This window comes from Urocitellus parryii, chromosome 7 (assembly GCF_045843805.1).
Source record: "Urocitellus parryii isolate mUroPar1 chromosome 7, mUroPar1.hap1, whole genome shotgun sequence".
NCBI classification, from domain to species: Eukaryota; Metazoa; Chordata; class Mammalia; order Rodentia; family Sciuridae; genus Urocitellus; species Urocitellus parryii.
Genome location: NC_135537.1, coordinates 181,909,280 through 181,931,379, shown reverse-complemented (window position 1 = coordinate 181,931,379; position 22,100 = coordinate 181,909,280). Strand labels below are relative to the sequence as shown.

General features: G+C 53.7%; 1 protein-coding gene across 1 annotated transcript in view; it reads right to left on the bottom strand.

Moving 5' to 3' along the window:
- Positions 1 to 22,100, bottom strand: part of Rnf213 (ring finger protein 213) — an 87,654-nt gene that overhangs the window by 31,105 nt on the left and 34,449 nt on the right. Inside the window, exons 19-37 of the mRNA XM_077800526.1 lie at positions 21,239 to 21,825; positions 20,310 to 20,475; positions 19,207 to 19,424; positions 18,223 to 18,363; positions 17,949 to 18,113; positions 15,995 to 17,150; positions 15,005 to 15,198; positions 14,645 to 14,800; positions 10,422 to 14,033; positions 8,680 to 8,816; positions 8,059 to 8,154; positions 7,057 to 7,175; positions 6,087 to 6,206; positions 5,540 to 5,667; positions 5,055 to 5,199; positions 4,673 to 4,811; positions 2,370 to 2,561; positions 1,431 to 1,576; positions 194 to 348 (exon numbers count right to left, since the gene is read on the bottom strand). Coding sequence (XP_077656652.1) covers positions 194 to 348; positions 1,431 to 1,576; positions 2,370 to 2,561; positions 4,673 to 4,811; positions 5,055 to 5,199; positions 5,540 to 5,667; positions 6,087 to 6,206; positions 7,057 to 7,175; positions 8,059 to 8,154; positions 8,680 to 8,816; positions 10,422 to 14,033; positions 14,645 to 14,800; positions 15,005 to 15,198; positions 15,995 to 17,150; positions 17,949 to 18,113; positions 18,223 to 18,363; positions 19,207 to 19,424; positions 20,310 to 20,475; positions 21,239 to 21,825 — 7,772 coding nt within the window. The remainder of the gene's footprint in view (positions 1 to 193; positions 349 to 1,430; positions 1,577 to 2,369; positions 2,562 to 4,672; positions 4,812 to 5,054; positions 5,200 to 5,539; positions 5,668 to 6,086; positions 6,207 to 7,056; positions 7,176 to 8,058; positions 8,155 to 8,679; positions 8,817 to 10,421; positions 14,034 to 14,644; positions 14,801 to 15,004; positions 15,199 to 15,994; positions 17,151 to 17,948; positions 18,114 to 18,222; positions 18,364 to 19,206; positions 19,425 to 20,309; positions 20,476 to 21,238; positions 21,826 to 22,100) is intronic.

Genomic DNA, 22,100 nt, shown 5'->3' with positions numbered 1-22,100 from the left:
AACTGGAAAGCTTCTCAAGGTGCTAGAATATCCCTTCCAGGAGGTATTGGGGAGTGGCGAGGACTGGCCTTGTGGTCTGAGCAGCTCAGGGTACATTCTCAGCCTGGCACCAGCCCTTGGAAGCCGAGTTCCTGTTTGTCCCTAGTCCATTCATGCAATTTCTATGCTTGACCTTGAACGGATGGATACCTACCTCCAGCTCCTCTTGGTTGGACACTCTCATGGTCAAGAGCAGGAAGTCCCTTGAGTAGCACTGAACCAGTTCTTGCTGCTGATCTTCAGGAAGTTGGGCAAGAAACATGCCCAGGGAAGTCTGCTGGAAAATTTCCACTAACTTCTCTGATTGTCCTGCAGGGAAGAAGCCAGAGTGGCTTGAGAGAAGCAAAGCCACAAGCTGAGAGAAGCTCGCTGTCCAGAAGGACCCACAGGCTAGTACAGCCCCCTGGGGCAGCGTGGAGACAGGGTCCTGTTGGCTGCTTTATAGGAATAGAGAATGGAGATGAACAGACGAGGGGACCCGGAAAGGAAGGACACGCTACCCCAACAGGAAAGCACATCTGTGGTAGCCTGAGTTTTGTGCTACACGTCTGTCAGGTGCAATGGGCCCCAGGAGTCCTGGGTTCCCAGGGCATCAGGACTGAGTGGGCTGCTCTTCAGGGCTGGGGTCAGAGCCTGCACCACCCGAGGTTTGCCTCCAGCAGGTGGGGAGTCTGCACACTCCGGGGACCAGCAGGACCAGGCAGGGTGCTGCCCCGAGTAAAGAAACACCCTCTCAGCAGGAGACAGACTGCTTCCAGGGGACAGCGGGAGAATATGGAACCGGAAAAGCAAGTTCACTTGGAGTGTACTGACTGGTTCTCCAAGTAAATGTTGAAAAGATGACTTCACATGTGAAGCATGACTTCTCAAAAAAGTCATTTCCAAAAAAAGCACTGGCACTGGCTTTTCAGGAATGACTATTGCCAACCCTCACCCCCAGAATGTGACAGCGGAGCACGCCGTCTAGCTCGTGTGACTCAGGAGGGAAGAAGGAGGACACGCCCCCTTTGTTGCCAGCAGCTGTTGAAAAAGCTTAAACGGGAACCGGGTCTGAGCCTCAGGACTGGACAGTGAACTCGCAGCAGGTAGGAAGCTCCGGCAGCTGCTGGTACGTGCTCCAGTTCACCAGACTGCCAGCCAGAGAGCCACCACATCACCTAAAGGCTCCTTCACAGTGGGACTTAAAGGCTTCAGCAGACATTCCAAAATGAAAAAAAAAAAAAAAAAAAAAAAACATGAACTTTAGCCTATTCCGCACACAAAGTATGAAAACTAAAAGTCCTGGAATTTACAGGTGCTAGCCACTGTCAGCCCGATGATGGCCAGGCAGCCTCTCTTGGGAACAGGCTGCTTGACAGGGCTGAATCAGGCCCGACTTAAGCAGGGCTCACCTTTTGTATCTGTGATATACTGGGCCTTGACCCAGAGCTCGTCCAGATAGTCCCTGATTCTCCAGCTGAAGGGGACACTGTTGCAAGCACCCTCGGGAAGGCTCATATGGTTCTGCACCACGATGGAGGACAGCTCACTCTTGGATCTGCAGGGGGGTGAGGTGAACAAGAATTGGTTCCTGAGACGGTGCTCTGAATACCAGAGGACGTGTGACACAGTCCTCAAGAGGTGCTGTGGGGGGGCCAGTGTTGTGGCTCAGCGGTACAGTGCTCGCCTGGCACACGCAGGGCCCTGAGTTCAATCCTCAGCACCACATAAAAATAAATAAATAAAATAAGCGTAATGTATCCATCTACAACTAAAAAATAAATATAAAAAATATATAAAAAATAAATACCGTGGGCCAGAGTTGGCTCCATGGTAGAGTGCTTGCCTGGCACGTGCAAGGACCTGGGTTCCATTTCCCAGACCACACAAAGCCAGTCAGGGACCCTGCTGTACAGGAATTGGAGACTGCCTCACAACCCATGTTTACAGACAGAACGGAAGCAGGCCACATGGGCAGGGCCCAGGAAGGGCCCAAGCCTCTAGCAGAACCAGGTTTCTGGTGCTGGCACCTGTGTCTCTCCTGCATCTTATCTGGCTACATTCCAGAACTGGAGTCTTTGCAATCTGAACAGGAATCTGGGGGAGGCTCGACAGAACTGGGAAGAGCACAGGGGGACACGAGCGCACTTAAGGACACGCTCTCTCAAAAGGGCAGTGTCCCCACTGCACACGAGTTGAACCTGGCTTTCTCACTCTGACAGGTGCCCTGAGAGAAGGAACATGGAGAGAGGACAAAGCTGCCAGGACGCCTGGCCTCTGAGCTGGATCCAACCATGTTCCGCTTCCCCAAGTACTGGAGCAGCTGAGGTGCTGCGTGGACTGCCCCTCACCTTGTGTGATTCATCACAAGCGGAATATTCAGGAACTTAGTGTCACGGAAAATAAACATCCACAGGTCCTGGACCCAGACTGGGGAGTGTGCTCTGATCAGAAGCTCCAGGTTGCCGTCTCTGTCGATGAAAGAGACCATGCTGGCCAGCAGAGGGGTGACCATGCCTTGGACTCGCTTCCAAAGGGTGTGCCTGCAGCAGGGGCAGACAGAGGACAGGGGACAGTGGCTTAGCACAACAGCCACTTCTGTGGTCTTGATGTCTCCTGAAGTATAACAGACTCACAAATACAATTTTCTTAAGTTTAGAAGCAACACAAGAATGGAACGTAATTCTACATCTAGTAACAGTAACCAGTATTTTGAAAAAGTAGAATAAATATTTGCTGTTTTTAATTCTTTTTAAATATTTTTTACTTGTCCATGGACCTTTATTTTATTCATTTATATGTGGTGCTGAAAATCAAGCCCAGTGCCTCACACATGCTAGGCAAGGGCTCTACCACTGAGCCTCAGCCTGAGCCCCATGCTGCTTTTTTATATAGTGATTTTTCAGAACAAGCCATCGAGGTTCTATAAACAAATCAAATAATGACCAAATTCACTAAAAATAATAAATATTGCAAGAAGAAAAATCAGCTGTAGATAAAATACAATAAAGATGAAGAGACCAAAGTCAATTTGATCTAGATAATGTTAAACAAGAAAACATGGTCATCCAGAATTCAGCCTTTGTTGTTGGTGTTTCTGTAACTAACCCTGAGTACTTTAGAGTGACTGTGGTTAATTGGTTGAATTAACTACATTTCACTTTCATATTAAATTGTGCTTTTACGTAACAACAAAACTTCCACAATTTCTTGTGGTAAAGGACAAGAATTACAAATTAATTGTGTTTCCAAAAAAAAATGAGGGCTTTTGTATGAAGTAAACATTTCTGAGTATACAATATCCAGTATTCTAGAAGGATTTAAAAACATCTACTGAGAGAACAAACATCCTATTATACAAGGACATCACTTAAGACCCCCAAAATAGAACATGCACAGAGGATGGTAGGGTGAGGTGAAAGGGGCCCTGGGCTGGGCACAGCTGAGCATCCTGGGAAGTGCGCAGAGTAGTGCAGTCCCCTCAGAGGGCCTCCAAGAGACGGAACTCAAACAACCTGAGAATCAAAAGAATATCGAAAGCAACAGGCCACATCACATGGTGAACTAAAAACCAGGACTTCTGATGTAGAGGACCCCAAGGAGCCAGCTATCTAGCCCCGAGGGTACGTGACATTAAGTCCCAGATACAGTGCTGGTAGAGTGTCAGGACGTCTCATGGCCCTGCCAGCCCCAGGTGCAGCTGTTCCTGGACATTGCAGGTGACCACAGGGAGGAAGCCTCTCCTGAGTGCTGTGGAGTCCACGGGGCAACGAAAGCAGAGGCCAGCAAGGCCAGAGCACCAGCGGCAAAGGGGCGACGGGAACGGGGCTTGGACGTGTGCTAGGAAATGGAGACCGTCCATCGGGGAGGCCTAAGATGTTCAGTGTCGGTCTCACAAACCCCTCTAGGAGGCGTAGCGGGAAGGGAGTCAGGAGCACAGGAGAGAAAACCCAACAGAGGCTCCCGCAGAGGGGAAGCCCGCATCCCGCGCCCTGGCTGCCCACACTCGGCCTGCGCCCACACTCCCACTGTGGCCATCCGGGGAGAGGGCAGACCTGGGGGACCATGGAGGACCTCAGTGGCCTGAGATATCTCTGCCAACAGACGGGCTCCAGCACCATCTGAGATCCCATGCACACTCCTGTCCCCTCAGCACAGGGTCTTCAAAGGTCATCTCAAGTCTGAAGAAAAAGGTCCACAGCCAATAAATGACACTCCAGGGTCCTAATTCTGTTCTTCTGTTACTTCAAGAAGTAGGCTGGGAAGATAATTTCTGCTACTTCCCTGCACACCACCATCTCAATTTTAATAACTAAAGGCAAACTGGCTGCGGTCTATGGCATGCTGGCAAACATCCTGCGAGAACATTTTTTTTTGTTTTCTATTATGAAAAATATTAAGCAAACAAAAGCAGAAAACAGAGGCCAACAATCCCCATGACCACCATCCATGACCACAACCAGGTGACCAACAATCCCCCATGACCACCATCCAGGGGACCAATACCCCTCAAGACTACCATCCAGGTTTGCTTTCGGCTCTTGAAGCAGAAATAAAGCTCTGCATGCTCAGAGGTAGAGAAACACCTGCTGCGCTCCCCCAGCTGGGGGGCACAGAGGGCACGGAGGTCCCCACGCCCCGCCACCCTCCACACCTGAAGGTGCCGGCCTCCTGGAGCGCATCCTGGTTCGCGGCCTCTCGCCCCACCCACTCCTTCAGACTACAGAGCTGGTTCTCCTCTTGCTTCTTTAGAAGGACATAGAGGCGCTTCTTGGATATCCGCAAGAACGCGGCTGTGAAAAGACAGAAGGGACAGAATCGGTTCCACACAGGGGCACCAAGTTGCAGGCTCTGTGGTACTGCTTGTCTGGCTTCCCCAAAGAGGGAAGCCTCGGGTCCTCTGGGCAGGCCAACTCTAGAGCAGAAGTCAGGAGAGGGCCTTGGATCCCCACTACGCCAGCTGCCAAGCCAGCGGCTGCCCACTGCTCAGGAAGGGCCTGCTGGAGCAGGGTGAGAAGCTGGGCCCCGACTCGTACCACTGCACCTGCCGACTCCGCTCAAGAGGCTGAGGAGGACGGTGACTCTCCTCACGTTGCGTGGGCAGCTCTCCTGGTCCCGGAGCATGCCCACCGCACTTTGCACACAGCTCCGCAGCAGTCTGGTGGTGTCCAGGACCTGTGCCTGCCAGGGAGACAGCACGTCGTCTGCTGCTGCCATGGCCAGGGAGGGTGAAAGCCAAGCTACCCCTGAGAGGATGGCCTCATGTGAGTCTCCAAGGCGAGGCCGACCTACCGACCTCCCTGGGCTGGAACCCGTGTTGCTTGACCCCCTGAGGACCACTGGCAAGGTGGTGGCTGACATCAGGGATTTCGTCAGAGGTTGAGGGAAGGGGCAGAGCTACCTAGGGGGCTTCATAAAGAAGGGAATGGCAGATCTTGTCCTGGTAAGTCCTGACAAGTGGAGAGAGAAGTCAGGGGTCAGCCTGACCCCAGAACAGCTGCAGGGCTCCCCCAGAACTCACATCACTGTCCCTCAGATCCGCAGCCTCACACCCCATCTCCTCAGGACCTTCCCTTTCCAATTCCTCTTCTGTCACCTCCCCTGACTTGCTGGTTTCTACCTCCATCACCTCCTCCTGGTTGCCTTTCGCTGCAAGTGAAGGAAACACGATCAAGTTACCACTTGGAGAAGGAAGTGGGTGGGTGGTACCACATCTGTGCTTCGGCTGGGTCTCGCCAGCATTTCCCCTGTCCCAAGCTTCCATGGCGGCCCCAGATCCTCCAGATCACCACAAAATCCACTGGTCAGTTGGCCCACAGCCTGGGCTGAGAGCTGGCACATGACCCACAGCACATCAGCTGGTACACTGGGTGTGCTCGATGGCCCGCCCGTGGCCCTGGCGATCTGGACTGTGAGCCAGGCACATCCTGAGTTCCTGCAGAGGACAGGTGCTGAGACCAGAGATGACTCAAGCATGGCAGCACCGACTCCGGCACCACAGAAGGCTGCGAGCTCAGCTCCTTCCACCTGCCTTCCCCCACCTCCCCAGACTGCCACCTACAACTCACGCTCAGGGCTGCCTCCTGGCATGAACAGCTGGCTGATGGTGAAACTCTGCAGCTTGGTCACATCAGAGGCCATGACTGTGGACCTCCGGAGGTCATCGATGTGCACAGACCTCCACAGTCCTGTGAGGAACAAAGCCATGAGGTATTCTCAAGTCTTTGCGGCTCTCTTCTTACCAGTTATAAGTAGGGACACACCTCTGTCCAGATTTTTAATCACACTACTTAGCCAGAGGGACAATTAGTACCTCAGAGTCTACGCTCCTGAACACACCAAAACCCACCAGACCAATAGATCCACACCAGCATGCTCACCATCAACATGATACTGAGCCTGATTAAATGGTATGCAAAGGCTGCATGGATCCAGGGACTGAACTCAGGGTCACTCGGCCACTGAGCCACATCCCCAGCCCTATTTTGTATTTTATTGAGAGACAGGGTCTCACTGATTCAATTAGCACCTTGCTTTTATAAAGGCTGGTTTGGGACCAGCCTTTATAAATCCTCCTGCCTCAGCCTCCTGAGCTGCTGGGATTACAGGCATGTGCCACTGCACCCGGCTCAGTTTGTGGTTCTTTATGTGCATCTTACTGTACTTATTGTATATTACTTAGAAAGGGCTACAAGGTGCTGACGGGTTGGCTTTCCACCTATGAAATTATAAGACTTATTTCTCTCTTTCCAGAATAACAATTGTCTTATATAATCCAGCTTGTGACCATTCCACAGAAAAAGAGATGGGCTGATTTGAAGATAGTGTTTCCCCAGAGCAGGCGCAAGTGAAGAGCAGGAGCATGAGCACATGCTGTGTGCTCCTGAGGTGGGCCAGGCCATGCTGACACAGCAGCAGATCCCAGGGCGAGGGGCCCAGAGACAGCAGGGGTTGGTATCTGAGCTGGGTGTGGGCAGCCTGGGACCAGAGAAGCAGCTCAGACCTACTTAAAGACAGTCACTGGTATTTTGGCCCTACCTCCATGGAATCCCACGTAGGATGCTCCGCTCCCCATGCGGGACAGTTTTGTGATGAAATAGACGAAGACACAGCCCTGAGTTCCTTGCGTTTTGTTGACTTCATTGATGGCAGAATACCTATTGAGAGAACAAAATCAAAACAAAGCAAGCAACTAAACAAAAGCCCAGTCATGATGTGGCTGCTGAATGTCCCAGGAGCTGATGGGGGTTTGGCCACATTCCACAATGCCAGGGGCCACCACATCTCTGTGACAGGAGGAGGGTGGCTTCCTATTGGCGGGCTCACTTCCTCCCTCTCATTGCTGACCAGAACCCCCACGCAGCACTCCTCAGGGGCCACACGTGCCAGAGCAGGGGGCTTGCCAGTCTTGCCATTTCGAGAGAGTACCCTTTGGTCCTGTGTCCTTGTAACCCCCCCTGTCGGATCAGGCTGGATCTTGTACTAGGGTCTCAGTGCTTTAAAAAGGCAGAAGTCACTCTTAAGTGACATAAGGTGACAGAATACAGCTAATTCTGAAAGCATCACATTTCCTCTATGGACACTATAAAAATGTACATAAACATTAATTCATTTACATCGTCTTACTGCCCTTAAACTTGTATTAAGTGATTTCCTTTATCTGCAGTGCTGGAGATCTGACCCAGGGCCTCAGGCATGCTAGGCAAGTGCTCTACCACCAAGCTGCACCCCACACTGTCCTTTAATTCAAATCGTGCAATTCAAAACCAAAATGACCCAAACATGACTGCAAACAGAGGCTTTAACGCATTCTTCCACCCACACGAACATTCCATTATCGATGGGTCTTGCATTTCACACCTTTGGGCCATTCCTGGCTTTCCCGTCACCTTTCCTCTCTAGTGTCTCTAGCCCATGTCAGGGGCTGGGCGGGAGAGTCTTTCTTGTCTCCACACCATTTTTCAGGGAGGAAATTCTCTAAGAGGTCCTGGGTAGCTTTTGGCTTACAATGATTTTCTGAGAAAAATCCCAAGAACATACTTAGCTGACGCAACAAGCTGAGCACTGTGAGCGCCGTCGTCAAAATCCATCTGGACGATGAGGATTTTACATCTGGCCGTCTTCACTAAGCTGCTTCTGGAAGAAAAAGGGATCACCCAAGTGAGTCCTCTGTCCTAAAACACGGGAGCCACAGATCAAGGGCTGAGGCAGGAGGGCTGCAAGTTCCAGGCCAGCCCCAGCAACTCAGCAAGATGGTGTCTCACAATCTAAAATAATAATAATGAAGGGCTAGGGACGCAGCTCAGCGGTAGAGTGGCTGGGTCCGATCTCCAGCACCACAGGTGAAACAAAACAAAAACATGGAACACAGTACTCCACAAAGCAAAGGGAAAGTCAGGCCATGCAGAACCCAGCATCTGGGTGGGGTCCCCTCCACAAGTGAGGACGCAATCCACTGGCGAAGGAGAGGCCTAGGCAATGCTCAGGAGACAGGTGGACATGACTGTAGACAAGGCCACTTACAGCTGGGGCCAGAGGGTCATACCAGGGGACCGAGCAATGACCCTCTCAGAGTTCCTGACAAGTGGTTACCACGCCCTGGCACACACACCTGGAACCCAGGACAGAGGCCAAGGGTGATGGGCAGGCTGGGCAGCTCACCGGACTTCCTTGAGGAATGAGTACTCAGTGTCGAACTGCTGCAGTGACAGGATCACGGGCTTCGGGGCCAAGCCCTTCACCTCTGCCCCTAGGGCCTCGCAGTCATGGCTCGTCAGCAGTCTGGAGAAGGTGGTGATCTGCAATGTGGGCACACGAGCCATCAGCTGAATTCAAGCAAGGGCACAGAGCACTGGGTCGGAACCCGGGGTCAGTGGGCATTCGAACAGAAAGAAGCCCGACCCAGAGCAGCTTTGACATGCAAGGGTGGCCGAGGCGAGGATCTCCAGGATCAGCAGAGAGAAGACTTGCCCCGCCCCAAAGATGCCTCGGTCTCCTTCTAAGATGCCTCGGTCTCCTTCTAAGATGCCTCGGTCTCCTTCTAAGATGCCAACGTCTCTCTTCCTGCTTTGGTCCCCAGCTAAAAGCCTCCTGATCCTTTAGGGCTCAGCTAAAAACTAGAGTTAGCCTCCACCAACTCTTCCTCCCTGGTACTTTGCATTCTCTGCCATGGACCACACTCCACAGTGCAAACCCAGCTGTTCCCGGCACACGGGACCTCAGCTCCCCAGACCCCTTCTTTTTCTTTTTTTTTTCTTTTCAGTACCAGGGTATGAACACAGGAGAGCTTAACCACTAAGCCACATCCCCAGTCCTTTTTTATATTTTATACAGAGACAGGATCTCGCCGAGTTCAAGGGCCTTGTTAAATTGCTGAGGCTGGCTTTGGACTCTCGGTGCTCCTGCCTCAGCCTCCCAAGCCTCTGGGATTATCAGTGTGGCCTTCATCCCTGACTTCAGATCCCTTCTCTGGGTCTGTCCTCAATGACCAGCTTCCAATTCTCACATTCGACCACAGCAGACACACAAACTCTGCCAAACAGATGCCACTACTGGCTCCTAAACCTGTTGCTCCTTCCTGGATTCTCCATGGCAATTGCGCAAAGCTGCAGTGAGCTCAGGAAGACTATCCTCCACCTCTGTACCCTCCATGGAGTTGGTGACTACCTCGGCCACACTGCCTGCTAACCGTCTGCAGTTTACACCACGCCAGCCGCCTCTTGACAGGTCTATCCTCTCAATGTCAGTCTCCTGCTCCACTGTCTTGCCATCGCCCAAGCAAGGGGTACATCTACGCACACCTTTCTCCACAGCTCCTGTGCAGGCAGGACCAAGGTCAAGGCTGCTGACAGGCCTCCATGCATCTCTCCACCTATCCCATCCCCAGGACCCAGCACTCACAGCCTGAACTTCATGCTCAGTCAGTGGTCCCCTCCTCGTCTCCTGCACAGATGCTGATTCAGACTCAGTGTCTGTGCTCCACGGAGCCCTCTGCCTCTGATGCCTGCCAGCCAGCCCTCACAGCCAGCCCAAGAGGCCTCTCTGAACTGCCTGTGATCCGTACCCTCACCTGGCTACACAACATTGACCTATGACACTCAGGGCATCTGTTGGGAGGCATCCTCGTCCGTTCCTCTAACAAGGTCCAAGGATGAGAAGCAGGCCAATCGACTGACACCCCGGGAGGGCCAGCAAGTGAACACTGAACCCAGTGCTGCTCTCAGAGCAGAGCGCTGCTCACCCACAGGCAAGGGAAGCCTAACTGAGCTCATCCTCTGCGACTGACACAGAGGGGACACTCCCGCCTCCCCCACCATGCGCTGACTTAATGGAGTTGAGACGTCCTGGCCCCAGATCAGGACTCTTGGATGAAAGAGGACGGGGGAAGCTATGGGGACAGTCACCTCTGTGAAGATGGCATGGCGCTGCAGGTCTGCAGTGCGAAGGTGGGCTTGGAGGAAATCGGCAAAGGAGTGGTGCTGCTGCTTGTACCAGTATTCGTGCGACAGCAACTGTGCAGCAAATGAGCCCAGCTCAGAGGTGCTCAGCCGCACCATGGCATCCGGCGTGGCACAGTCCAGCAGGATCAGCTTGGCCTCCTCGAACACCCTGTGGTACAGCTCCTCGGACGGGTCCCCAGGGCCCTGCCTCTCCACAGCCTGCAGCACCACGGAGGCACAGGCGTCGGAGTGGTAGCCGATGAAGACATCAGCAGGGGTATACTTGTGCCCAGGCATGAACTGATGATGGTCCTTTACATTAGCAAACTGCTCTGCCCACCGCGTGAGCTCCTGCACGATGCCCTTCTGCCACCCCTGCAGCACCGAGCTGAGGTCCAGGTAGTGCTTCTCCAGCCGGTTAATGAGGGGCACAGGGAACTGCTCGTACACCACATTTTTCTCCTCGATGACGATCAGGCGGAAGTCGGGGTGGACCCGACACTTGACGCGATGGGTGCCGAGCCCGAGGTCCACGTACTTCTGGCCCCCAAGGTAGACGTAGTACTGGTTGAGCGCGTCGTACAGGCTCTCGTAGAGGTGCTGCAGGTTCAGCAGCACCACCATCCTGCCCGTCTCCATGCAGATCTTCACCCGGTTGATGTTTCTGCAGATCTGGGTGTACTCCTGGTCCCGGGGAAAACTGGAACCAAAGATGATCTCGGGCTGCTGGTCCTCACTGAAGAATGATCGCTGCAGGATCTGCAGGGCCACGTAGTTTTTGGTCAGCACCAGCAAGTAGCGGGATTCAGCATCTTCCAGCTCTCCAAGTGCCCCCCTCTGCAAGCCCCAACAAATGTTCTGCTTAATGAGCTCCAGGGTGCTGACCTCTCCCATGCACCTGGCCGCAGGTAAGCTGGCCGTAAAGATGTCCAAAGCGGGGATGTCATCTTTGCCACTGAAGTTCCGAAGGACCGCCTGCGCAATCTCCTGCGGGGAAGGCTTCCTGTTAGAAGCTCTGGCGGTGGCGAAGACCATCTTGATGAGGCTGTAGTAGTCGCGAAGCCCGAAGAATTCCTTGTCCTGCCTCTGGCACACCATCTCATAGGCTTTGGCAAAGGGAGCGAAGTACCCTTGGACCCTGTCCTGCACCAGGCTGTCTGAAGAGCAGATCCCCCTGGCACTCTCTATGAGCTCCTTCTCACTGGGGCTGCCGCGGGACACAAAGATGCCCCGGTTCATCTTGGCAGGGTCGAGGGCCCAGTTGGAAATACCTATGAAGCCGACTTTTTTGTGGGGGGCCGGATCGTCTTCAATGCACCCATCTTCCAGCAGGGGGTGCAGAGTCTTCAGAGGCATTTTGGGGGAATCTTCTGCCAAGCCGACCTCGTCCAACACCACCACAGACACGTACTGCTGCAGGTCCTTCCCCTGCTGGAAGCGAGCGCACTGCTTGAAGGTGTTGATGATGCCCTGTGGGGTGGAGTGGGGGCTACACTGGAACGACACCAGGTGGACTTGCTTCAGGCTGCGGAAGAGAGCGGAGTGCGCGGCCTGCCCCTGCATGGCATCTGCCACGATGGTCTTGGCGAGAGATTTGGAGCTGCCAGGCTTCCCCACCAGGAAGAGGGGGATCTTCAGCTCAATGCAGATGACCATCATGAAGACGTTCTCCTTCAGAGCCAAGTTCCTGGCTATGGTTTTCCTCAGAGGCACCCCACTCAGGAAAAGATCCTGTGTGTGCGTGATCTCATCCAGGATGACCCGGCTGTCATCATATGGTTCTGGAAAGGACCTGCAAATGGCTCTGCGGTAGGACTCCTTGTCCTCTAGGGAGGCGTGGTAACAGACCCCCACTGCCAGCACCAGGGACCAGAGGACGGGGTCTCTCCTGAAGTTATTTTTGCTGGCACGGGACTCGCAGAGAAAGGTGTTCAACTTCTCCAAGAGCATCTCGCTGCGGCCATGAAACCACGTGAACACCTTCACACAGCGCTCCACATCCCGGAGGCTGACGAAACTGCACTCACTTTCAGTGTTCCTCATGAACCTCTGAGAGGCAGAGAGCACTTCCGTGATCACACGAGTCTCCTCCTCGCTGATCCTGACGTGGTCCACCAGTCTCTGCACAATCTGCTGGATGTAGAGCTTTTCTGAAGTGTCATTCAGCTGCCCAAAGTCCCACACCAGAGGAATCAGGCTCGGGGGCAGGGCGTGGACACGGTACACCAGCTGCCTGAGGGGAATGGAGCCCAGCCTGTCCGCCGTCTCCTCGGCACTGACCCTGTACCCCAAACCAGCCGACTCCAAACGGCAGATGGTCTCCCGGGAGTGCTTCCTGTAAGGGTTGCAGGCAGCTATGATGTGCAAGCCTGAGTCCTCCTCCAGGGGCTGGCCATCCACGGTCTGGTCACACAAGACTTCCTTGATACAGCTTATGGCCTCAGTTGTGTTGGCTTCATCAAAGAACAAGATGGTGTCCAACTGGTGTTGGTCCTTATTGGAGAAGGCAGTATCCTCGGCTTCCCAGACTTTGGAGTGGATCATGGCTGCAGTTGTTCCTCCGTGGACCTTGACCAGCTTCATGGTCTCAGCCTGGGCACCACAACGCCGCAGATCACTAAGGAATTTAATGAGCCTGGTTTTCCCACAGCCGGTTTCTCCCATGATGATAACTGGGATCCCACAGCGGAACCGCATCTCAATGGCCAGGATCTTGAGCATGTTGTCTGTGGTAAGCTCATATGTTTCATCGGGGTCCAGGGCCCATGGGATTCCCAGTGCCAGGCAGAGCCTCAAGAGTTTCTCATGTCTGGGCAGGTTATCAAAGTCAACATTAAAGGGCACCCTCTGCAGCGACAGCCCCCTGTACAGTTCTGCTGTCATGACATCTCTCTTGATTATCTTCCCATTGAGATGGTTGATGGCATCGACACTACCCTTGTTATTGGGCCGGAGATGGAAGCCTATGAATGTCATTGTCACACGGTCGCCATTGAAGAACACATATGGGTGCGGCTCTGACTCCCACCTCCTTCGGAGTGTAAAGGGGGCAAGGTCTTCTTCATCAACCCCATCCATGGTGACCGTGTGCTTCCCTGGGCTCTGGTCAGAGGTGTGAAGTGTTGGAGTTGCAAAGTCTCTTGCCATGAAGATCATGAAGGTGACCACAAAGTTCTTGAAGCCCCTCAGTGTGTCTCCCGTGAAATCTGGGTTGCAGAACACAGAGGCCTCACAGTCCTTCAGCTGACAGTTGAGGAACCGAGCAAAGTTCCGGAGTTCTGACCAGGAGGGGTTGATGACCCCACAGTAGATGAGGAGGTGCTGGATGCACTCCCCCGGGCTGCCTTCAACAGACCCTTCTTGGAATTGAAATGTGTCTAGGTTTTGCTTTTGATGGAATCGTTTTAAGTATTGGAAAGGTCTTTGGAAAGTGGCACTGCGGAACTCGTTCCTGTCCATTCCAGGCTCCAGGAAGCTCCTCTCAGGGCTCAGCTCCATGTCTATCACTTCTTTGGGAGGTCTGCAGGTGACTTTGGGGAATATGTCAAGAAAACTGAACTTGGGGGCATGTGGATTCTGCAAAGAAGAGACAAAGAAGTGAGAAGGTGATTTCCTGGAAGACGCCCGAGTTAACCCTCCACGTTCTGCCCCGGAAGGGCCTCTAGGAGAACCCTCACTTGGCAGCATGTGGCCTTCCGCAGGCTCTTGTTCACAGAGGCTGGCATCTGCACCTTAGGGCATCACAGAAGCCCAACCACAGCAGCTGTGTTATTAACCAGGAAGCCTTCCAACCCGGCCTCCTGCGGCTCCATCTCTCACCAACCACACACAGCCACGAGACCACAGAACTCCCTCCTGACAGCTAATGGGGTCCCATGCATGAAGTCTCCCTGCCATCTTCACTGGCAGTGAAGGAGATGGTGGCTGTCCATGGAGGAACCTCTGCACTCGGCACAGCTGGGACTCCACCCTGTCATGATCTGACGCGTACAGAAAAATCCAAGATGCTGCCAATCAATGAGAGCATTCTCCACCCAGTAAGCTTTAAGACTTGTCTCCAAGCATGAATTCCCGACACTTTGCTCACTGCTCGCCTAAGGCGAGAGTGGGAAACAACTAAGACGTGTCACCCAGGCCACAGATTTGAAGGTGTGCTGTGACCCCCTGCAAATGCCCCATGTACATACCAGCTTTAAAGACCGCTTTAGCAGTCCTGAATTTCCTTCTGGAATTTCAAGGATATATAAATGGCGCGGGTTCCGAAGCCACATTTTCCCACTTATATCCATCAGGTATTGTAAAATGAGGAGTTTGAAAAGAAAGACCCAAGTTCCAGTCTGTACCTAGAAACAGAGGAGCACAGGTTTGTAAAGACATAATTGATAACCACTTCTCCCAAGCCCCTGAACCCTCTGTCTTGTTCCTTGAGAGAAGGGTACTGACCATGGGCAGGCGCAGAAGGGAAGGACTTTTTGGACAGGGGGAAACAGGTGGGCCTGGGAATCACATCTTCTGACATGGCCATCCAGTGGCCACGTGGCACTTACCGAAGCAGTCACATCCAAGTGGAACAGCATGGGTGCTTTCTGGTACTGAGCATCCAGGAAAGGCAGGAGGGAGCCCAGGACACAGCTCTCATCCACCTGAGCCTCTGTCAACCGGATGATCTTTAAAGGCACCTTTTTGCTGTTTAACTTCCTTTTCAGTTTCTCATGCAGTCTCTTCACATAGAGAGATTTCCCTGTAATGTTAAAATAAGGGAATGAAATCCCAAGGCTATGGACCGAGAGAAACAGGATCCAGAGACTGGAAGTTACTTCTCAGCAGTGGCACACGCCTTCGGAGGCTGAGGCAGGAGGATGGTAAGATAAAGGCCAGCCTCAGCAACTCAGTGAGGCCCTGAGCAACTTAGCAAGACCTGGTCTCTATATAAAAAAGTCTGGGAATGTGCCTCAGAGATAGGGAACCTCAGGGGTAAATCCCGTTTAAAAAAAAAAAAAAAGTATTTCATGTAAAATTCATAAGTGACATCATGGAACACCAGATTGGAGAACAGTCCACCATGAAGCCAGAGTCCCCGCCGCACCGGCAGCCAGGCCACTAGCAGGACAGCAGTGGAGGTGAAATAAAGCAAAACAGAGGCATGTCCCCAGGGAAGGGGAGCCGGCTGGGTCCTGACAGGGCGCAGTGCTATCGTGGAGGGAGTCCAAGGAAGCCTGGGGAGAGCGCCAGGCCCCGTCTCCTGGGCCACGCCCCCTGCGCCTCTGCTCTTGCCAAGGCGCCAGCCAGGAAGACTCGGCAGAGTCCACGCGGGAAAAAAGTGACCTGCACAAAAGGGCCCCGGGGAGGAGCAGGGCTCCAGGAACTGCAAGCTGGGACAAAAGGAGGCCCCCTTCTAGGGGAAGCGCTGACTGCAGGGCGTCAGACCCTCCTGAGATTCTTTCCCACCTGCAGAGGGTGTCATCTGAGGCGCTACAGAGGAAGGGGTCACTGGGCAGCCTGAAGGACTGCCCTGCCCACCCCACAACTCTCATTACCAACTCCCGCTCTCTCCGAGGACACGATCCCCACACACATCCGGTCTCTGAACACAGCTGCTGCCGACAGGGTCTGTGCTGGGACCTGGTAGTGACGTGCCAGGTAATCCTGGATGGCATGGAGGGACGAGGCCTGGGGGATGAGGTGGGCCTTGTGCTGGCTGAAGGCCGAGGGCAGGTAGCAGCGCTCCTGGGCAGCGTCGCAGACCAGCACCAGCTGGTAGTCCTCCCGGGGACACTGTGTGCACAGGCTGCGGAAGAGGGCCTCCGCCTGGCAGGCCACCTCATAGCTCAGCTGATCCGCAAACAGCAGGCTGTAGACCTTGTGCCCCTGGGAAACCGGGGCCAGGCAGCGGCGCAGGAGCAGGGCCACCTCTTCTAATGTGGTCCCCGGGGTACAGAGCAGCACCTCATCAAAAGTGGGCAGGGGCTGGCCCGGGGCCTGCATGTAGATGGCCAGGGCAGCCAACAGCACCTCAGAGTGGCCACACAAGACCAGGTTGGGCTGGCCAGCCTGCAGACCCACGGGGAGAGACCGCTCCACAGGAGGCCTACCCATCCTGGCCAGGCGAGCCAGACAATGGCCCAGGGCCTCCAGGTCCAGGCAGCCAGGCAGAAAGACACTCATGCTCTCCAGGGACTCTTCCATGATGGCCCTCAGCTTGGTCACCAGGCTGATCTCAGAGGACTGCAACGGAGGTAACTTTTCCATCACTGTCCTCACGCGGTGTCTGGGGGCCTCACTGAACCCCTCGGTGGCTCTTAAGATGTCAGCTGGGGTGCAGTGGTCTTTGATGAAGGACAGCATCATGAGGGCAGCTGCGCTGGGACTCTGCTTCCGGAGCTCGGTGCTCAGGAGGACCAGCTGCTCGGCCGTGTAGAAGTTGAGGTAGAAGTGCTCCCTGCGCTTCCTGCTCACCAGCTCCTTCCAGTCATCCAGGAAGCGCTCCATCTGCCTGCAGAGGGCTTCCAGGAGCTGGGGGACGTCCCCACTCTCTGTCAGCTGGCTCACCAACTCCAAGTGGAAGTCTATGCGGATGGAGACGCCGTTCCTGGGGCAGCAGTAGACCTCGGCAGTCCAGGTCCGGAACAGCATGTTCCCCGCAGAGTACAGGTTCAGGAAGGCCTGCGTGAGCCTCTGCACGTGGCAGAATACCTGGGGGACACAGGGGCATGAGGCAGACCTCACAGTGAGCTACTGGACACACACGGGTTCAAGGGGCTTGGGTCACTCCTCCCGCCGGGTGACTGGGAAACACGATCCGCCTCAGGAGAGGGCTCCCTTCTTCTGGAAGTGATCAGCGCTGGATAGGAATGTCGACCGTGGGCTGCGCTCGGTGGTAGAGCACTTGCCTCGTATGTGCCGGGCCCGGGCTCTACGCCCAGCACGGGTGTGTGTGTGGGGGGGGGTTAGTTGTGAAATCCAAATAGACTATAAGGAAAGAAGCTATAACACAAGAAGAGACCATCACACAAACCAACGACCTGTGTCCACCATGACTTCAGGGGTGCTCTACCATCGAGCTATGTCTCCAGCCCTTTTTATTCTCAGACAGGATCTCACCAAATTGCTGAGGCTGGCCTCTAACTTGCAATCCTCCTGCTTCAGCCACACAAGTGGCTGGTGTTACAGACATGTGCCATCAGAATCTTGAGGGGTGGACTTTGCCAATTTACAGAGTAAATGAAGGCATTCATGCTTCTTCCTACCTGGTCACCCCCTGTTCCACGCAGCTGACTCACTACCAGCTGGTGACAGATCCTCCTGGGGGACCTAATACCTCCAGGACCTATCCCACCACCGATTTCGCTCCAGGCAAGGTGCACCCTGCAGACCACCAGCTCCACTCTCTGAAGCCACTCTGCCCAGCAGAGGCCAATCCCTGGCCCTGGCCCTCCACGGGCAGCGGGCAGTGAATGTGCCCAGCCTGAGGCAACAGCGGCAGCCGCTCACCTCAGAGAACTTTTCTACTTCCATATTCTTGTGGTCTTTCTTGCCAGACATCAGCATCAGCTTGTTTAAAAGATCCTTCAGGTCTTCCAAAGTGTAGGAGCGCTCTGGCTCCAGGCCACTGTGACCCCCAGGGAGGATCAGGCGCAGGACAGCATCTGATGAGATCTGGGAGGTAAAATATATTCAGAGGTCATTTTCTGGTGGCTAAAACCCCGACTCAGCAGCGCGCCAGTGCAGGCCACCAACACCACACCTTGCATCTAGGAAGGCTCACCTTCTGGTCACTTGTGGGTGCCCTGATCTCATAGATGCCTCTGCTATTGATGGCGGTAGCCAGGGACAGGGACGAGAGCTCGATGGACCCGTGGCTTTCCTTCACGGTCTTCAGCCACCCCAGATTCCTGGCAGAGTCTCGCTGTTGGGACAAAAGCAGAGAATATGGGCCACGGTGAGAATGAGGTCTTCCTCCCTCCTGCCTCTGCCCTTGCTGGGCAAACTGCACCCACCCTCCTCCAGGGCTCCAGGTACAGCTGCTCACCCAGTGTCACTCCCTCAAGACCCTGGTCACTTAGTGTGGCTTTGCTGACGTGGGTTCCTAGCTAACCCTTGCAGTGCATGTGGCCTGTACTGACGGATGTTTGGGTGGAGAGCCAGAGGCTGCGCTCCCAAGAGGGAAGCCACCGACTGCTGGGTCCCCAGAACAGAGGCCCAGAGAAGAGATGCTTCACTAAACAGCAGCCCTGTGTTCTTCCTGTCCTGCCACGGTTCCCAAACACCACCAGAAGAACTTAGGAAAAGCTGCAACAGACATGAGCTTCTGGCAGAAAAACTGCCAACTGCTCTGTCTCTGCATCTCCCACCGCCAGCCACTCGCAGGGGCAGACGCCCTGAGCCTGTTCAGGCCTCTGAACGTCTCTGCTCACTGGGCAAGTCATGCAGCACCGTGAACCCACCCCCTGCACATGCACTTCACTGCAGTGTTGTCTTTCTTCTGATAAAAAAACCACTGCACACCCTTTCCCATGCTTCCTACCGTGCTCTTTCCATACCTGTCCTGTAGGGCAGACACTGCTCTTGACCTGCAGTTCTGTAGCTCCCTTCCCACCCAAGACAAAGAAAGCATTTCCATAGGTGAAAGCTGCTTTTAAACATGCTTTCGAGCAGCTGCCTACATGCCTCCGTGCCCGTGTGCCCTCAAAGCACAGCTGCTGCCCAGGGCTGCAAGTCACCAGGCCTTAGAACCAGGAACAAGACGCACCAGCTTGCTGGGCAGGTGGGGGTCGTTTTTCAGAGCCTTCCACAGCTCCTTCAGCAGCTCCATGAACTCGCTGAAGCCGGCCTTCTTGTCCAGCTTGTACAGCAGGGACGCGTAGCCCTGCACAGCATCGTGCAGGCAGGCCACCCGGTCCACGTCAATGTCACTCTCTCCAGCCGAGATGGAGGCCAGGTCCACAAACACCTTGAGCTCGGTGATGCCTGGGGACAGAGAGGAGGTCAGCACAGGACCATGCCACGATGCTGCACAAATCACACCTGGGGCACGGTCCTTAGCGAGGCCATCAGTGGACACTTAGTAAACATCTAGGGCCTGCTCCACTTCCTGCCTTCAGTTCCAACTCCAGGACACCTTGACTTTTGCAGTACATGATCCCACCACTGACCAACAACTAACCTCCACCAGACAATGTCCCAGGCACTGTACTAGCCTTGTGTGGACCTTATTTCCTTTAATTCTCAGACATCATCACTTAAACAAAAACAGGTTCAATTGGTAAATAATATGTGGACAATTAATTATTTAAAAAACTGAGCTAATTCTCCTGGGGTTAATTATTAATCAAATAACATACATCAAAGCAGACTCAGGAGTAGAAGGTAGAGTCAGCACAGTGGTGGATGAGCGCGGAGCCAGTGCAGCCTCAGGGCCACAAGGAAGCAGGCCCCAGGCCTCTGGTGTCAGTGCTGTCCCTCTCCACCTCCTGGCCTCTATTTCCTACCTATCCCCCATCCCAAATTGAATCCACACAACCATGCAGGGCCCAGCCCTAGGCTGGCAAAGAAATGCACACCTTCTGCCCGATTGCTGCAGTAAGGGCCCCTGCAGGCAAGAGCTTGCCCAGGCCACTGGCAGAATGAGCTGGAAGGATGCTCAGGAAAGCGACGATGGAGTCCACAGATGGAGAGAGCAGCTCAGGAAACAGTTTAACCAACAGAACCCAGAGAAGCTAGCCTGAGGCAAACTCTCTGAGGGCCTGGAGGCAGACACTGTCCCCCAACTGACGCACCCCCGCGATGGAGGTAGGATGGCCTCCAGTTCAGGAGCCCCACTTGGCAAACACCTGAAGCCGAGCTCCCCCGTACCTCCCAGCGCCTCGTGCAGCCAGCCGACCAGCTCCTTCTGCAGAGCCAGTTCCTGCAGACACTGGCGGCGGGGCTCACTGATGTCCTGCAGCCGCTTCTTAGCCCGGATGAGCTGCGGGCTGATCTGGTCCAGTCTCTCATGGCGAGTGGCCTCAAAGTCATCAATCTGCAAGACAAAGCTCTGTTGTGGGCTGCACCAGCGACCACCCATGCTTGCCCTCCTGTGTGCCTGGACCAGCAGCTGCTACAGCTAAAGGGTGACACACTCTTGCACAAAGGACAGCATGACCTCCACTGCCCTCCTTGCTGGGCTGCAATAGCTACTGTTCACGGCACCCAGGTCCCATGAGGAAGCTTTCATGGACTTTGAAACCTGCTCCTCACAGCAGCCCCATCAGGTCCAAATCATTGACTTCTCTGTTTGGGGCAGTTACAGATGTGCTGACAGGTTCAAGTTTAGGTATGGACCATTCCACACTCTGGTAAGTTTTAAGCACTATCGTCTGTCTCTCCCGGAACACCGATAAACCTGGGGCTAGGAAACAGGACAAAGAGACGCGGGCCTGAGCCACAGTGGGAGCAACATACCGTTTGAAATTCCCACGTGAACTAGGAGAGGTACCTGGACAGATGCCAAAACATTTCCTTTTGTGATTTTATAAAATAAAGACAAGAGATTTTTCTGGGAAAGGGGATGGTTTCTCTATCCTCAATTTTTGGTTCTCATATTGATCCAAAAAAACTCACTCACTCAGGAATAGTCACACTATCTCAAGCAAAGGTAAAAACGCAGGCCTCAGAATGTTCCAGTGCAGCCCAGACGAGAGCCCTTGAAACAGGATGCCACACTGTCCTTCCCAGAAGCCCTGGGGCTTCTGAGGAGTCTGAGGTAGCCCCCACCTCCCAGGAGTCCCCAACAAATAACTTACAAAGTTTACTAAAGTGTAAAGAACACTGAAGTCGCCAGTCAATCCAAAATTATTTTTGACATCCAAGATGACCTTGGCCGAGCTGATGGCCTGGTGCAGGCTATGGTACTCCTTGATCTGCTCCACGCGCTCCGAGATCCAGCCTCTCTGGGCCTGGGGGTCTACTCTACACATAATCTGGAGGTCTGAAGCCAGGTCATTGTATTTATCTACAAAGTCCTTGAAGATGACATCGATTTCTGCAAAGGTGACCTCTCCTGACTTCAGATCCTGATACAGTTTCATGAACCTCTGGTAACAAGGCAAGTACAAGTACTCATAGGCTTCTAGAAGTTCAAGGGTTGGCCTTTCAGATCTCCCTTTGGGATGACTCAATGATTCTGCAGCTTCTTCCCAGAAAACCTGGAAGATGTGGCTGTCTATCAGCGAGTCTATCCTTTCAGCTATTTCCTGGGCTCTGAAATCCAGGTTGTAGTGCGTCATTTGCTTGAAGGCCAAGGACGATGGCTGGCTCACTATTATGGCATCATTCAGTCTTTTGAGGTTCAGGTCTTCTGAGTGTATTGCTTCAATCTCTCCAAAATCCACTTTGGACACCATAAGGAAACACAGAAGTGAGACTGCTAGTCATGTGGCATCTTATTTTACTTTCCCAGTATTTCTAATCACTTCGTTAAGAAAACACAAGTGAATACCATTGCTGAGAATTTTTTCTCAGGAAGATTCATCCCTCCTCCCCTCCACCCCACCAGCGGCTTGTTCATCAGTTTTCATGATAAAGAGCAGACTGCAAGCTCTTGTGTGGACAGGACACTTGGAAACACACGTCCATCTCCTCCCACCCAAACCTCACTCCAGTGAT